This window comes from Diadema antillarum, unplaced genomic scaffold, assembly GCF_040938485.1.
Source record: "Diadema antillarum isolate AM-2024a unplaced genomic scaffold, OU_Dant_1.0 seq00000740_RagTag, whole genome shotgun sequence".
Classification (NCBI taxonomy): Eukaryota; Metazoa; Echinodermata; class Echinoidea; order Diadematoida; family Diadematidae; genus Diadema; species Diadema antillarum.
The window spans coordinates 1,468,512-1,484,338 of record NW_027271638.1 but is presented as its reverse complement, the minus strand read 5'-3'; the positions used below and the strand labels follow the sequence as shown (position 1 = coordinate 1,484,338).

At 40.6% G+C, this 15,827-nt stretch overlaps 1 protein-coding gene across 1 annotated transcript; it reads right to left on the bottom strand.

Moving 5' to 3' along the window:
- Nucleotides 1–8,176: 8,176 nt before the first annotated feature.
- LOC139738422 (uncharacterized) lies at nt 8,177–11,882 on the bottom strand. The gene is made up of 4 exons (XM_071649058.1): nt 10,459–11,882; nt 9,709–9,867; nt 8,845–9,192; nt 8,177–8,367 (listed from the first exon to the last, which is right to left on the bottom strand). Exons 1-4 carry the CDS (start codon nt 10,487–10,489, stop codon nt 8,177–8,179), a joined length of 729 nt encoding a protein of 242 aa, XP_071505159.1. The 5' UTR covers nt 10,490–11,882.
- Nucleotides 11,883–15,827: the final 3,945 nt, after the last annotated feature.

Sequence of the window (15,827 nt, the reverse complement as noted above, 5' to 3'; positions counted from 1 at the left end):
AGGCCTGTCATACTCGTACACTGTAGTCCCCGCCGGCGGCCGGCCTTGCATTAGCATGCACCATAGACAGAAAGATCCGTCTGTCCGGAGGACTCTTTTATATTTTGCCATTAACGCTGTCCTCCTTGGACGGAGGGGATCGGTGAAGCCAGACGCAGTCTCCGCGGAACATTCCCCGACGGACAGATACAGACCGATATTTCGGTCAACATGCACCACTGCACGCAGCGCATAAGCTAATTACATAACACATACCGGTACGGCGTGTAGCGTACTGCTTGATCATGCGATCGATGTGCACATCACAGATCAGTCATCTCTGCATACGCTGAAAATATGCTGGAAAATATTCACCCACCTGGATATGCAGTATATCGTCATGGAATGCCCATCTTTTTTTTTCATTTGTTCTCTGTCGAAATGTCGCGAACACAATCGGGAACGAACAGTGATCTCGAACTTATCCTGTCTCCGAAGCAATTTCTTCCAAGTAAGTACGTACAATGTACGTAGGCACTAGGCCTACTACCTAAGTGCTATAATACTACAGTACCACTACTAGTAAGTCGCGCGTACACGTACTGCGCTGTGGAGTCACCCGCAAACTTCACCCACGCAGCCACGTCACGTCTCGCATGCCAGTAAGGGTCCTATTTCTGCAGATTTTTTTCATTTATTGTCGTGCGAACAACACATGGCAGCTTCGCAGCAACAACCAATAGTTGTATTAACAGCAATTTCTTAAGAATGGAGAAATTTCAAATCATATTAAAGCTGTAATTCAAGTCGAGAAAACCGGAAGTACACGTAGAATACAGTCGGTTGTGTGTGTAAATCGCATTAGTCACGTATCACGCGCGTACGAACGGAAGTGAATTTGCTACCGGACTATCCCATAATGCACCGTAAATGACGCTTAAATCAACATCCGGGTACTTTTTACGTCATTGGCGATAGCGAGAATTGCCCCTCCATTTTTTTCTCTCTTTTTTTCTCTTCAATGACGCTAAGGCTCGCACTTGGGCTGGCAATATGGATTGGTCAGAAGTAATGTACCGGTACATATAGACCCTAGGTAGCTCACGTACTTGCAAACGTGTACGTGCTCCATACCGTACGGATGTACAGTATACAGTCAATAAATAGTAAACTCTGTATAGAATACTAGTAGATATGTATAAAATCAGTGCTGCCAGAGCCAGGGGTGCGAATTGTTTTTGCCCACGATTTTGTTGTCCCTGGTGCATAATTAAGAAAAAAAAAGAAAGAAAAAATTAATTATTTAGCGTCCGGCTTTGACGTCGCTCGCAGACTGATTTTTTTTTTTTTTATTTTTTTTTTTTTAGGGGCTGAAGGGGGGTGCGTTCGCACCCAACGCACCCCCCCTGGTGACGCCCATGACGTCTGTGAAGGAGTAGAGGTGCAGCGCTGTCGCGAACGACAGCGGCTGCGTGTAGTTAGGGTTAGGGCATATACTTGGGTGACCCGCACCTCGTCATAGTTAATGTTTGCCCATAATTGAATCACATTTCGCCGCTCAAATTCTTTGAAATCCAACTCACATACAGGAAAAATGCTGAAAATTCCAATGGAATCACAAGTTCACTGATCGATATTGAAAATTTGCAGCTATCGTCGTCAAAGGCGAACGATGCGAAAAAGTTGCGCGCTAAGGAAGAGGCCCGCAACTCGTCACCCGCTCTCCCATAGACTTAGCACGTAAAACACGTGTGCGGGTGACCGTGATGTTCCCATAGACATACACGTAAAAGATGCGTGCGGGTGACATATAGGCCCTAACACGTATTCCTATAGCCCTATTCAAATTTCAGATTTTCGCGAAAAACTGTTCGGTTGTCACCACAATTTGCTTGGTTGTGGTAGTCCTGCCAAGTTTCAAGCGTACAGAACACAGTCCCGGGCATACATTTTTGTTCAGTGCGCTCAAAACGATTTTAAGCGGGGTGACGGTATTCGGGCCCCTCACGAGGTGTGGGCACCTGGCTCGTGAAATAGGCCCCACCACTGCGTGTCCGTACTACTACAGTATACTACGACTGCTCGCCTATTTATACTCGTGAATTCAGCCCCACCGTGTGGTGTTCATCGGCTGGTACCCGTAAGCACGGCGATGGGGCTTCCTTCCACAGTATAATACTCGTGAATGCGGCCCCACCAAACGGGGTTTACGCGAGATTGATACAGCGGTGGGGCCGATTTCCACAGCATTATATTCGTCTTCAACTTTTTTATTCTCGGAAGGACTCTCGACTAATTTAACGGCCAATTGAACCATTTTTATACAACCCTACCTAACCCTAACCCTAACCCTAACCCTAGGATCTACCCTTGCTTGCTAACGCACGGGTGCACGCGCACTGCGGTGGGGCCTACTTCACGATTTTGCCAGGGTTAGGATTAAGATTAGGGTTAGGTTTAGGGATAAGGTCCCCAATAGATTTTTAGGGTCCCCAATCTGCGCCGTCTAAAAAAAAAAACACGCCCCCCGCCAAAGCAAAAGAAACCCTCCTATGACGCCACCCATCAAACAATCTACAGTAGATCTAGAACTACCTGTAGGCCTATGCCAATAAGACTAGTAGGCCTAGGCCTACCGGTATATACAATTTTAGTGTAAGAAACAAATGACACAAACAATGAATGATTTGTTTTAACGTTATAATATACACTCTAAAAAGTAACGTTACTCCTAACACTAACTAAAAAATAACAAAATCTGACCTTAGATTCCTTCGTTAGACGAATGCTGTTGGGATATCTCAGCACATTCGTCAAGATAGCTTTTTGCCTCAAGGCAAGTCCGACCAGTTTCTCTTTGACTTTGGTCTCTGTGTCAGCCGTAACATTATAGAAGCACGGAAGTACCTTCTCCTCACTGCTGACAGTGACACTGCTACTGGCACCAGCAGCCACACTGTCACTGCAGGCCGGCGTCTTCTCAATCACCATACCCACCAAAAAGGACTCAGTGCAACCACCTCTCCTTCTTTCAGTGAACCTCTCCACAATCATGACCTGCATTGTTTCAACACCCATGATGTCGATTGAGCAATGAGCAACAAGGCAAGGCGTATACTTTAATTTTTTACTGTTAAGCTCCTGAACGTGATTAACGAAACAATGTGTGGATCAGGACCGAATGTGCATAAAAAAGGGAGCTTTACGCGCGGACGCGACGCGCGCGGACATTCAAATGGAAACGAACAAGATGACGCACGGTTCTACGCACCGGCTCAGAACATGCCTACTGTTTTTTCCCCTCATTGAACATCCGCGCGTCGATCTAAAATCTAGTAAAGGCGCTAATTCCTGTAAACAGGTAAAGAGCTTAATTATAAGGAGTTCGTCCAACCCACCCCGCAGAAGAGGTTTAACCCGACAGGGTGGTAAATGGGACCTCCATAAACATCCCCAGGTAGTATGTGATTCCAAATTGTGGTATCAGTAGAATATTACAGGCCACTTTTCAGGATTACTGATGGAACAAACGTGAAAGAGCCTGCGCACGTCAAGACTATCACACGTACCACTAGCACTGCAACAGGCAACAGTACCACTGGTGCGTATAGTAATCTTAGCGCACGCAGACTTTTTCTTCGACAAACAAGGGTTTTGCCTGCAAACTAACTTTTCACGCCTAGCTGGAGTGGGTGTAGTGCATACTTTCTAGCCGTTATTATTTCGTCTTTATTTCTCCGACAGGAAGCAAGCCGAGTGAGAGCGCATATACAGAGACTCCAACTCTCCCGTTTTCGACGGGAGATCTCCCGCCGAAAGCCCATTTTTGCACAATCTCCCGTTCTCCCGTTTGAGATTTGATTTCTCCCGCCCTGGCTCTGTGTCTCCCGGTGGAAAGGATTTCTTACTTATTTCTATCGTATGTTGAAAAAACAAGCCTTTGATAGCACCAGAGAACATCTAGAATCCTAGGAACTTCGCGCTTCTCACACATCAACTTGGAGTCTCCCGTTTGCTAGGGGTTTCAGGCGGGAGAATCTCCAGATCAGAAGGCGCTTGGGTTGGAGTCTCTGCATATACCCAGTGATTGCGAGCCCCAAACCGTTTTTCTTTTTTCTGTCGCAATCACTGAGTATGTGCCCTCACTCGGCTTAGCGCAATGCAGTGGGCTTCTCCACATTACACAATCTGCAACTCAGAGACATAAAGAGGAAATAAAAACGACTAAAAATTAGACAAGGGTCAGTGACGCCTGTCGCTATTGGGGCACTAAAAATGACAAAATTATCACAGTTTTTGCAATCATTTCATGAAGACTTCATCAAAACTCCATCAAACTATGTTGCTAGAGATGTCAGAAATGCAGTGGAATATATTCTAAAGTATGATATTGTGCATGGTTACCATGGTAACCGGATGCCCACACGTGAATGGCAACCCCCAAGATGCCTCCTACTGCTGCAAACTCTGATATTTTAGATGCAATAAAACACATTCTTTTTGATTATCGTTAAAAAAAGTTTTCTCCTGCTGCCATGGCAACAAGTATTATCCAATCAGAATTCAGCTGCCAATAACCTAACAACTATTGAAAGTAACCTTGACAGATTTGACCAGATTACGTGTTATCTCTATGGGAGTGCAGTTTTTCTCCAAATGAAAATTGACATGACAATCTTTATCCAAGACTAGCTCACTTAATGCTTCGGTGAATTTCTTCCATATTTTAGTATGTTCTAGCTGAGACTTTGGGCTATCGTAAGTGTGCCCTTCGTTTTTTGATACCATGTCGGGATCACGTCAATAAACTTGGTTGAAATTAAAGATTATCTTCGATGTATTTTCATATTCGTTTCTTTTTGCAACTTTCTTTGCAATAACTCAAGAAAAACAAACTTTATCAGCCCAATATTTTGCACATGTTTAATACATGTCACGTACATTATTTCATAAAATAACAACTACTTGATCGGACACCATCTTGGGTATGTAAATTAGGGTCAAAGGTCATAAAAGTTTTATCCTCTATCTTGGTGAATACATGTCTTATCTTTCCCATATTTTGCTCACGTAAAGACCATGTTACCAGAATTGTTTCACAAAATAACTACTTTTTGCTCAGATGCCATCTTGTCGTTGCAAAGTGGGGTGAAAGGTCATATGCACTTTTTTCTCTATCTTCGTTATGACGTGTTATCTCAATGGGAGGAAATTTTTCCAGATGAAAATTGACATGATTGTCTTTATCGAGCACTACCTCACTTACTGTTCGGTGAATTTCTCTCAGATTTTAATATATTGTAGCTGAGACTTTGGTCTATCGTTATGCGTCCTTCGTTTTTTCATAAAACGTCGAATTCATGTCGAAAAACTTCACTAAGTGCAAAGCTGAGCTTCCATGTATTGTCATATTTCTTTCTTTTGGTAACTTTCTTTGCTTTAACTCAAAAGAGACGTTCCCTATCACCCCCATATCTTGCAAATGTTTAGTTGATGCCACGTACATTATTTCATAAAATAACAACTACTTTATCGGACACCATCTTGGTTATGTAAATTAGGGTCAAAGGCGAAAAATGTTTCATCCGGTATCTTGGTGAATACATGTCCTATCTTTTCCACATTTTGCACAAGCAAAGACCATGTTACAAGAATCATTTCACAAAATAACCACTTTTTGCTCAGATGTCATCTTGGGTGTGCAGAGTGGAGTCAAAGGTCATATTATATACTTCATTATGTATCTTCATTACTGTATACGAAATTCGGTACCACAGATGGCAGACCTGACTCCCTTTTCTAAATGAGAATCCAAACGTCACACGGCCAATGTCCCCTCAACACCGATGAAACCTGTATGGTCATGCCTATTTGGATCAGGACTCAGATCATTGATTTCCAAACAGATCGGATCACCTAATTTGTCAGTGTTGACAAATTCTAAGTCTAGTTTTTATTTTAAATTTTCCTTTCCATACCTGGCTTAATCAATTCTGCTAGGGGCAAGTCGTCGTCGTCGTCACCACTGTCGTCTTTGTCACTACCATGTTGTCTGGGCTGGGTTATGTGGTTCTTTCCTGAAAGAGTATGCAACAAATCACTCGAAAACAATGGCAACTTTTAGAATGTTTTCTTCCAGCAAATCATAATACAAGCAGTTCGATAGGTTTGACCAAGCTCTAGTCTTTTATCATAATTATGCTCAGGAAGACTTTAGAATACGCAGTAGAATACTATAATGAACCTGTCCCTAAAAGTATTTTAAATAATGCAGATAAATTCTCACGTTCATTTAAATTTATGTGTGTGCTAATTTATATTTATATAAACACACTTTGTTCAGTCAATTCTGCCAAGGGCAGCTCGTCAGCATTACGGTAGTTGGTTATGTTCATTTTTATCATATTTCATTGACCAGAATGACTCAAATCCAGACCTGCACTTTGTTGTGATCAACATCCATGGAAGATTTAAGCTAGGCAATTACAAATTGGTAAAGTGCAATGTGTTTTAATTTTTATTTCAAATTTTCCTTTCCATACCTGGCTTAATCAATTCTGCTAGGGGCAAGTCGTCGTCGTCGTCACCACTGTCGTCTTTGTCACTACCATGTTGTCTGGGCTGGGTTATGTGGTTCTTTCCTGAAAGAGTATGCAACAAATCACTCGAAAACAATGGCAATTTTTAGAATGTTTTCTTCCAGCAAATCATAATACAAGCAGTTCGATAGGTTTGACCAAGCTCTAGTCCTTTATCATAATTATGCTCTGGAAGAACTTCAGAATATGCAGTCAAAATAGTATAATGAACTTGTCCCTGATGTTAATGGAATTGAATATCTGTCAATGATTTTTTTTTTTTTTTTTTTTTAAAGAGGGAAATTACAAGCACGTTACTCTCTACCACTTTACCGTAGCTGTTTTTTTTTTTCTGTATATACCTGGCTTGATCAATACTGCTAGGGGCAAGTCATCGTTGTCGTCACTGCTGTCGTCTTTGTCACCACGATGAAGCACTGATTCATTCTTGGCATCGGTAGTAGAAAGTTCCTTAAGTGGGCCTTCGAAAAGTTGTCTGGGCTGGGCTGTGTGGTTCATTTCTGAAAGAGTATATCAGAAGAGAAGTGTGTAAATAAATATTGGCAGAGTAGCACAACGTTAACCAAGGTACACAGACCATACGTGTTCTAATTGTTCAGGAAATTATTGCACTCGGTCCTTACACATGTTATTGTTTGAACTATACAATTCTGGTTTTAACAATCAACTTTTTTGGATTCTTATTAAATTTCTTGTTCTACCATTTCAAATCTTATCTTTACTTAACACTGGCCGATGACTTTTGTTTTGAACATATTAATTGTAATACTCACTTTACTCTCCTTATCAAGCTGTGACAACATCTCAGTCTCAGCTAGTTGTATTTCAAATTATTACAATCACATCAACACACCGAAGGTGACTGAGATTAGTTCCATTAATATTGAATCCTTTGTTTTCGTTATCCTATCATTTTAAAGAAATACATTGGTTGATATGGGATGCCCCAATACAATCTCGCACAAATCATTACAAACCTTGTTGGGTTGAATTAGCACGAGGAGACTCCTCTTCTTTTTCGATGTAGGAGCTGGTACTTGGGGCTTCATCATCACTGCAGTCATCATCATAAATTTCCTCAGTGTCTATAATTGTCGCCTTCCAGATGTCCTTCCTCCTTTTACCACATTTCATTGCTATTGTATTCCCTGGTAGAGGAAGTCCGATACATTTCACCTCACTCAGTTTGACGACATTGCGGGATTTATCTCTTTTCCATTCCACATACATCAAGAGGTCAGTTTCAGGTCCAGGGTGAACACCACTGTCACCACTGACGTCTTTGTCACTACCATGTTGTCTGGGCTGGGTTATGTGGTTCTTTCCTGAAAGAGTATGCAACAAATCACTCGAAAACAATGACAATTTTTAGAATGTTTTCTTCCAGCAAATCATAACACAAGCAGTTCGATAGGTTTGACCAAGCTCTAGTCCTTTATCATAATTATGCTCTGGAAGAACTTCAGAATATGCAGTCAAAATAGTATAATGAACTTGTCCCTGATAATGTAGAGTTGTAAAAATGGAATTGAATATCCGTCAATGATTTTTTTTTTTTTTTAAAGAGGGAAATTACAAGCACGTTACTCTCTACCACTTTACCGTAGCTGGGTTTTTTTTCTGTATATACCTGGCTTGATCAATACTGCTAGGGGCAAGTCATCGTTGTCGTCACTGCTGTCGTCTTTGTCACCACGATGAAGCACTGATTCATTCTTGGCATCGGTAGTAGAAAGTTCCTTAAGTGGGCCTTCGAAAAGTTGTCTGGGCTGGGCTGTGTGGTTCATTTCTGAAAGAGTATATCAGAAGAGAAGTGTGTAAATAAATATTGGCAGAGTAGCACAACGTTAACCAAGGTACACAGACCATACGTGTTCTAATTGTTCAGGAAATTATTGCACTCGGTCCTTACACATGTTATTGTTCGAACTATACAATTCTGGTTTTAACAATCAACTTTTTTGGATTCTTATTAAATTTCTTGTTCTACCATTTCAAATCTTATTTTTACTTAACACTGGCCGATGACTTTTGTTTTGAACATATTAATTGTAATACTCACTTTACTCTCCTTATCAAGCTGTGACAACATCTCAGTCTCAGCTAGTTGTATTTCAAATTATTACAATCACATCAACACACCGAAGGTGACTGAGATTAGTTCCATTAATATTGAATCCTTTGTTTTCGTTATCCTATCATTTTAAAGAAATACATTGGTTGATATGGGATGCCCCAATACAATCTCGCACAAATCATTACAAACCTTGTTGGGTTGAATTAGCACGAGGAGACTCCTCTTCTTTTTCGATGTAGGAGCTGGTACTTGGGGCTTCATCATCACTGCAGTCATCATCATAAATTTCCTCAGTGTCTATAATTGTCGCCTTCCAGATGTCCTTCCTCCTTTTACCACATTTCATTTCTATTGTATTCCCTGGTAGAGGAAGTCCGATACATTTCACCTCACTCAGTTTGACGACATTGCGGGATTTATCTCTTTTCCATTCCACATACATCAAGAGGTCAGTTTCAGGTCCAGGGTGAACACCACTGTCACCACTGACGTCTTTGTCACTACCATGTTGTCTGGGCTGGGTTATGTGGTTCTTTCCTGAAAGAGTATGCAACAAATCACTAAAAACACACAGGCAATTTTTAGAATGTTTTGTTTCAGCAAATTATAATACAAGCAGTTCGACAGGTTTGACCAAGCTCTAGTCCTTTATTTTAATCATGCTCAGGAAGACTTTAGAATATGCAGTAATAATGGTATAATGAACTTGTCCCTGATAATGTAGATTAAATGAACTTTCAATTTCACGCTCACTTATCTCTACATAAGTGCTAATTTATGTATATTACACACCCTGTTTAGTAAATTCTACCAAAGGGCAACTCATCAGCATTACGGAAGTTGGCTATGTTTATTTATACATTAAATTTTAATTGACGAGATCGACTCCAATCCTGCAATTCGTTGTAATCAACATACCTTGAAGAATTAAGCTAGGTAATTTAAAAATGGAATTGCATATCTGTCAATGATTTTTTTTTTTTTTTAAGAGGGAATTTACAAACACGTTACTCTCTACCACTTTACCGTAGCTGGGGTTTTTTCTGTATATACCTGGCTTAATCAATACTGCTAGGGGCAAGTCATCGTCGTCGTCACTGCTGTCGTCTTTGTCACCACGATGAAGCACTGATTCATTCTTGGCATCGGTAGTACAAGGTTCCCTAAGTGGGCCTTCGAAAAGTTGGCTGGGCTGGGCTGTGTGGTTCATTTCTGAAAGAATATGCAATAAATCACTAAAAACACTGGCAATATTTAGAATGTTTTCTCTCAGCAAGTTATAATACAAGCAGTTTGATAGGTTTCACCAAGCTCTAGTCCTTTATTATAATTATGCTCAGGCAGACTTGAGAATGTGCAAGTAAAAATAGCGGGATTTATTACTTTTCCATTCAACATACATCAACAAGTCAGTTTCAGGTCCAGGGTGAACTGGAGGAGTGAAACATACAAGTATTTGAGTACTTTTAGAGTACGGTAATTGGGTTAATAGTTTCTGCCAAACTTCATTTCAGTTATTTGCTCTAAAATTAATAGATATTAATCTGCATTCATGCCAAGGAATAAACACATAGATATTCCGTTTAACTTTAAATTACATTTAGCCACTTAGCTGCATACTAAAGTACATCACAAATGTTATAAATATTACAAAATTATTACAAATTAAAAGACGGAGCGAATAGCATTCTTATACATCATGACATGGAAATGTCATATAACATTCCCCTCCCCTAACATTTGAAATTGAATATATCCGGCAACAAACGATGGATCAATTTTAAATGGCATTTTCACCCTTACCATCAGACTTGTTCTCCAGAGGCCCTTCCATGCTGACGTCTATATGATTGTACTGTGAGGCTTCCAGTAACAGTTAAATGGTGTCCTAAAATGATTTAAGAGGATACAGATACAGAAGATTTACATATATTTGATATTTTATATGGAATTCACGAGCCCACTGTAAATCTGAAAATGGTATAGATCTAAGGGTTGTCCAAAAGGTCAAGTAAAGAGGGTAGTTTTCAGGGCAGCTGGACATGTCATGTACGCAACGTGAATACTGAAAACGGTATGAAATTCAGTCATAATGGCTGTCCAAAAAATTGTATATTTTTGTGCTGTTACGTACTTACGGTCCACTCCAGTGTCATTTTTTGTTTTGTTAAATGCAAATGGACAAATGGATGGGTTTACGCAATGCAAATGACGTTTTTTTAGAAAAATAGAATGGTGTTCCACGTCTAGATAGAGATCTAGACAAACTCAAACTACAGTAGATCTAAAGACTTAGCATATTATTGAGGTAGTGGCTATTCTTGCGACGAGTCATCGCTCGCACAGCCACTGACTTAGCCACAGTCGGTATTTTGTGTATCGCGAGATAGCTAGCGATAGACGAGTCTACTTGTCTAGTCTCTAGTAGAGGCATAGATCAATCTACTCGTGAAATAGGCCCCATCACTACAAATACATATGATATGGGACCTTACATGCTGATCGATCATAACTCTCTATATCAAATTACTGATCGCGCTCAGAACCAACAGATGTGAATTGTACAGACTACAGCTAGGGCCTACAGGATTTATACGGCAGTGGGGCTGGTGAGCACAGTATCATAGATCTACTCGTGTTTACGACCCCACCAAACGGCGTTTGCGCGCTGTTACCACATTGGTGGGGCTGATATCCACCGTGCATCTTTTATATAACCCTAAACCTAACCTATCAATATGTCGCGATTTCCTTAACCCTCGGCCTTGAATCAGTCTCCTACATGTATATCAGGATTTCCCCAACCCTACCTAGGCCGTGAGTCTGCCTCCTTATCGCGATCTTCCTAACCCTAGGCCGTGAATCTGTCTCTTATATCGCGATGATCGATTCAAGTAATGGGGCCGGAAACACGATTTTGCCTCTCTAACGTTAGAATCTAGAAATATTACCTAACGCTAGATCTAGATTTTACACAAAATAATGAATGGGGCTGTGCGAGTGACGTGACAATGTAGGACTTAAGTTCGAAGCCGATATCGACCCTACCCGTGATCCGATCTCGCTCAAAATTTGGAAGACTGACTTGATGTTTGAGAACATTTCCTGCGAGTGTAACTTATTTAGATCTAGATCTAACCACTAGTGTTAGGTCTATCTAGAGTCGAGCCTCTAAATGTTAGGTCTAGAAATTTCGTGAAATTCTACTCGGGAGAACATATATTATGAGCATGGATACGAAACTACATTAGCGCCCAAACTAACATCTAGATCTAGGGTCTATACATATCTATACATATCTATATTCTATAATATTAAAATTATAGACCAGATCTAACTTTAGTCTCAGACTAGATTATAGTCTAGGTCTATCTAACTACTTACTAACTTAGATCTAGAGTTTCTAGATCGAGGTCCAGCAAATCTAAATTGTAAGTAATCCTATGAGAATCATGCTGCTAATTCTACAAAAAAAAAAAAAAACCAACAGCAATTAAAATAGTGTTAACATAAAGTCGTCTAACTTAATTAGATCGGCATTATCGTGAAATAAGTCCCCAGTCCATTCACTGCCGTTTATTTCGTCAGTGCTGTTGCCCGTTACCCTCTCCCATCGACTTTGTATACGGAGCGAGCGCACGAGCGAGGTGAGTGGTGGCTGATTTCACGATTTGGCCCTTAGATCGATCTAGATCTACTAAGGTTTATCCTTACCATTTTTCCGATTCGTCTGAACTCTGACGTTCGTCGTCGATCACGGGTAGATCTACGGAGTATGAGATAGTTGACGTCCTTCAATTCAGCAGTCCAATGCAATTAATGATATCATATTGAAGTCAATTTTAATACCGGTAGACTCTGCGTACTAACCGTACCCATTATGCATACTGTACATGTACATGGCATATTGAGCATGCAGCCGATGCGCTAGCTCATCTCAGGCGGCGCGCGCGCGCGCGTCAGTACAGTTAGAACGACGATAACGCCTTTTCACTTGTCAGGACGCATTGCAAGCGAAATTACGAGAAAGCGTTATGTGGTTGTGCATGAACGATAACCCCTTTATGCTTCTCGTACCATGCTTTAGGCAAGAGAAGCGAAAGAGCGCATTCACGTTAACCCCTTTTTGCTACCACAAAGACGTGCATACGGCACGTTATCGCCTTTTTCTTTTGGGATTTTTTACAAAATTAGATCGAATTTGACATATCTGTTGATATGAAAATGTAGCTCATGCCATCTGCTTTCGAATGACAAATTTTTATTTTCTTGGAAAATTTGAGCCCGAAGGTGCGCTAACCCCTTTTTCCATTGAGCCGACGGTATACAGTGCACTCCTGTTACAACGAAATGCTCAGGACCGGCAGTTTTCTTTTGTTATAACGAAATTTCGTTATAACCGAACAAAGACAATATACAACTGTATAACGAAAACAAGGAAACCACGCATAAATATCATATTCTGTTTGCTGAATACTCATCATTCACTCGAAAGCTATGTGAAATGGGATGGGATTATTGTAAACGCAAGTTCCATTCAGAAACTGTGCGTGACACAAGGAGCGAACACACAGTGACGTGAAGCATTCGCCCGTGCAGAGACCCTGTAAATGCTTTTTCCGCTACGTATTTTCGAAAGCAATTCGCATTTCGTTATAATGGAGCACATTTCTTTTGTTTTTCTTTGTCAGTGGCGCTCGGAAAAGACTTCGTTATAACGAAAATTCGTTATAACCGTGTTCGTTACAAGCGAATTTTGTACCATAGGCTTTAATGGTGTTAATTTTGGGACCAGAAGTTTTACTTCGTTATAACGAAATTTCGTTATAACCGTGTTCGTTGTAACGGGAGTGCACTGTACTAAGATTGCCTTGGGCAGAAAGAGAAATGTCATCATCATCGCGATTCTCATCGGTTGTCCAAAGATGCTCTGCTACTGCTTTCTCTGCTGGTAGCTGAGCTGCTGATGTTTCTGGAGCTGCAGCTGCAAAATAACATACATAATACATATATACATACAAACAAATTCAGTGTTAATTGAGATGTATGAAGGTCTGTATCTACAGGAAAACTGAGATGAAACATTTTTAAATACACTTATTGGTCTAGAATAAATCAGTAACAATGTATTCAAATTACCTATGGCAGAGAGGGGAATATCTTCATCATCACTATCGTCTACGTCATCATCTGACATCTTTTGTCCGTCAACAGGAACACTGAAGATTTGCATCACCCTCCCTTTCCACCAACCATGCTTGCCTTTCATGTGTACCAAGGAACCTCTTTTGAGTTTCCGTTATTACCTTCACCCGATACTAGGCCTACTCTATTTACCCGATATTTCCCGGTATGATGTAGCCGATATTTCCAGCATTGCCTTGTTATTACCACCCAATATTACTGTATTTACCCGATATTACTCCATTTAGCCAATATTCCCCAGTACGATGTTACCGATATTTCCTGCACTGTCATGTTATTACCACCCTATATTACCCCATTTGCCCGATATTTCCCGTTGTGATGTAAACGACGTTTCCGGCATTGCCACGTTTTTACCACCTGATATTACTGCATTTACCAATAACTCCCCAGTAAGATGTAACCGATATCTCCAGCATTTTCATGTTACCACCCGATATTACTCAATTGACCAGACATTATTACCCAGGTTATACCACGAAATAACGTTGTTATTACCACCTTACTGGAAATGTTGGTTACATAATACCAGTAATATCGGGTGAATGGAGTAATATCAGGTGCGGGTAATAACGGGGAAGCATTGGTCTACTATTTCCCCGTTACTACCCACTGGTGTTACCGTGGTTTCCGCGTCATCACCACCCAAAATTACCCCACTTACCCAATATTACCCGGTATGTGTAACCGATATTTCCAGCATTTTCATGATATTACCACCTGATATTACTCCATTTACCTACACATAATGTCATGTGGGGCATAGTGGATAAGACTCTCCACTCCCAGTCTGAGGACCCGAGTTCGATTCCCGCCCAGTGCTTAGACTCAGAAATTCTCATTTTCAGGCTGACATGAGATCACGAGAGGTCATATGACTAGGTAACTGTTTGACCGATCTTCGTAAGCTTGATGTCAAAAAGATGCACAAGAATTGAAGGAAAAAGTCAAGGATGTGACTTGGCGTGAAATGGAGTGTTACAAAAAATGTGTGGCAAATAATTTAGATAAATAAATTAAATATCTATTCTTTCTTTGCATAACAATTACAACATTTACACTTACCACCAAACGGCGTGTGAGAGGGTCTGCCAATTTATTATCGTTGTGCAAGAACTCCTCTTCAGTTTCCGCTGGCATGTGAAAGTCAACCTCTTCCCCCCCCCCCCTCTCCTGAGCCTTCTTCTTCTGCAGCTGTTGTCCGGATGGATGTTTCCTCCCCTATTCAAGGGAAGTCAGCTTTCCAATAATCTGATCTAGTTTTATCAGAACTACATCTAGTTTATCCTGAAATATAAAGGACAGATCAAAACGAAAATGCATGTAAGGTTCTGTATCAAACTAGGCCAATTTGTGGCATATAGCATTGTAATGCGTTATTTCTATCAGCATTGTGGTGTGTTGGAATTTTAGCCCCATTCACAAAGTGTATGGAATGCTTTTACCTATTGGCCTATTTTGATTTTTTTTTTTCATTCAGATATGAGTTTTCTAACTATACCAAGCTCCTTAGTACCCTGTACTTTGCTGTTATTCTGAAGTTGCAGTTTTGGCACTCGCCTTGTCTGAATCTTAAAGTTTTAACTCAGAATAACTTGTATACAGCAACCTGCAAATCAAACTCCCACTGACTTATCGTAAAAGTGAGATTTGTCTGTGTTTTCCCGAATGGATAACTAGAGTATTTGGCTAGGGGACCTGTCTCATGTATCCCAAAACCTGTTAGCCATCCCCCATTTAGATGAATTTTGTGAGAGCAACGTGATCCCCTAGAAGTGCAGGAGCTATGGCACAATGAAATTATTTTCCAAAGGTATTATCATTATCATTATTTTTTTCATTATTTATGTGGCCAATAAAACAGACATTCAAATCTGAATGTGTGGTTGCCCATTTGCCTTAATAGCAACGCTTAGCAGCCATCCCTAAGATGTGATTTTCACATCATGTTACATCCGAACTATGTG

What these genes read in the sequence shown, in the direction of transcription:
- LOC139738422 (XM_071649058.1), bottom strand. Translation starts at nt 10,489, where the DNA reads ATGGAAGGGCCTCTGGAGAACAAGTCTGATG. An exon ending in TCTGGAGAACAAGTCTGATG is followed by an intron (nt 9,868 to 10,458) that starts GTAAGGGTGAAA and finishes ATATTCTTTCAG; the next exon opens with AAATGAACCACACAGCCCAG. An exon ending in TGCTAATTCAACCCAACAAG is followed by an intron (nt 8,368 to 8,844) that starts GTTTGTAATGAT and finishes ATACTCTTTCAG; the next exon opens with AAATGAACCACACAGCCCAG.